General features: G+C 36.7%; 1 protein-coding gene across 1 annotated transcript in view; it reads right to left on the bottom strand.

The window, feature by feature from the left end:
* Window positions 1–279: 279 nt before the first annotated feature.
* The window catches only part of LOC101847831 (ly6/PLAUR domain-containing protein 6), a gene marked incomplete at its 3' end in the record, with an annotated part of 5,260 nt that continues 3,571 nt past the window's right edge, over window positions 280–1,968 (bottom strand). The window contains 2 exon segments of the mRNA XM_013085952.2: window positions 280–351; window positions 773–849. Of these exon segments, the coding sequence (XP_012941406.1) occupies window positions 280–351; window positions 773–849 (149 nt within the window).

Raw genomic sequence — 1,968 nt, forward strand, 5'->3', positions numbered from 1 at the left:
GTGTGTGTGTGTGTTTGTGTTTGTATGTACCTGTGTACGCTTATGTGCGAGGGCGTTTGCGTGTCTGTGTGAACGTTTTTCTGTCTCTGTATGTTATCTGCGTATGTGTGCGTGTGTGTGGCGATCTCCCGTGTGTGTTTATGTGTGTGTGCGTGTGTGTGAGTGTATGTGTGTATGTGTGTGTGTGTGAGAGAGAGGGAGCGTGCGCTCGTGTGTGTGTGTGTGTCTATGTGTTTGTGTGTGTGTGTGCACAGCTAAACATTCATGTAAACAACTCACCTGGGCTCTGGCACATCGTTTGTCTATTCCGATCTGGTCCTCATCAAACACAACAGTTGTCAAGCACAAGGGCTGTGGAACGGAATGTAGGTACATATGTATTAATTATCGTTGTTTTTTTCCTGAAGTGGAAATCAATGTCTATCTATCTATCTATCTATCTATCTATCTATCTATCTATCTATCTATCTATCTATCATCTATCTATCTATCTATCTATCATCTATCTATCTATCTATCTATCTATTTTGAATGCTAAATAGGTTATTCTTCTCAAAAGTTTACAAGGAGACAAGCATGTTTATCTTATTCAACCTCATATGACTTCCCTTATTTTAACCACGGGATAAAATGTACCGTAAAATTTTGGCAATTAAGAAATAATATTCTATATAAATTTGTTAACTTAAAGTGAGTTGTTTAACAACTTTTGAAAACGGAGTAGTTTTGTAAGATGGTGTAAGCAGTGAATGAATGTATTATGTGAACTCACATGTTCTTTGTCACACAGCTGTGTGCCGTTGCAGCCATTGTTGTCAATGGCATCTACACAAGTGTGGCAGTAGTTTTCTGTGACCAAAGAGAACAGCATATTATATATATAATATATATATATATATATATATATATATATATATATAGATAGATAGATAGATAGATAGATAGATAGATAGATAGATAGATAGATAGATAGATAGATAGATAGATAGGTAACAAGAACAAATGTTCAGAATTTCTAACACTATAAAAGGTTTCCTTGTATTTTTTTTTCACAGTAAACCATTTATTAATTCTTTCTTTATTACTTCGTTATTCCTCTGTCGCTTTCTCGTTCTAACCCCCCCCCCCCCCCCTTGTCTCTTTCTCTATACACCTCTCTCATTCCCTCTTATTCCTCCCCCTTTCTCTCTCTCTCACTCTCTCTCTCTCTCTCTCTCTCTCTCTCTCTCTCTCTCTCTCTCTCTCTCTCTCTCTCTCTCTCTCTCCCTCTGGGTGTGTCTCTCTCACTCGCTCATTCCAGCTTCCTCCTACCTCTCTCCCCTTCTCTCTGTCGGTATGTCTACCCCCCCTCCCTCTGCCTCACTCTTATTCCCTACCCTTCGGCACATACACACGCTCTATCGCTCACTCTTTACACACAATCAAAAGAAAAAACAAAACTTCTGAAATATCTGTTTGAGAAAGAAAACACAACATCTTTGCAGCAGCCATAAGTACATCATAATATTATAATAACTGTGCACATTGTGAAGAGTGGTTTTTTTTTTTTCAAATGAGAATTTGATGTCTTCAGTGTATTTCCCTAATCTTTGATACAGCCTCTTACTCTCACTGAAAAAAATAAATAGAAGACAAACAAAATAGGGGTCCAGAGCAACATACTCGGAAACACCTGAACAGATGGGGACGAGGAGAGACCAGGGTAACACATTTAATTAATTAATCAAGTAAATTGAGATAAATAGCTTAATTATTTATTCATTTATTCATTTATTTATTTATTTATTTATTTAGAATGTCCAAGCAAAGAAAACCGTTGGCAAACCATGATCACCTATGCCTGTTTCAAAATCACAATGATGATGAGTTGCTCCTGAGGAAGCCCACAGGGCGAAACGTTGAGCTATTAAACAAATAAATTTAAACATTTTATATTGTTATTTTATTTTTGTCTAAAATTAAAACAAG

The sequence above is a fragment of the Aplysia californica genome, unplaced genomic scaffold, assembly GCF_000002075.1.
Source record: "Aplysia californica isolate F4 #8 unplaced genomic scaffold, AplCal3.0 scaffold00420, whole genome shotgun sequence".
NCBI lineage: Eukaryota > Metazoa > Mollusca > Gastropoda > Aplysiida > Aplysiidae > Aplysia > Aplysia californica.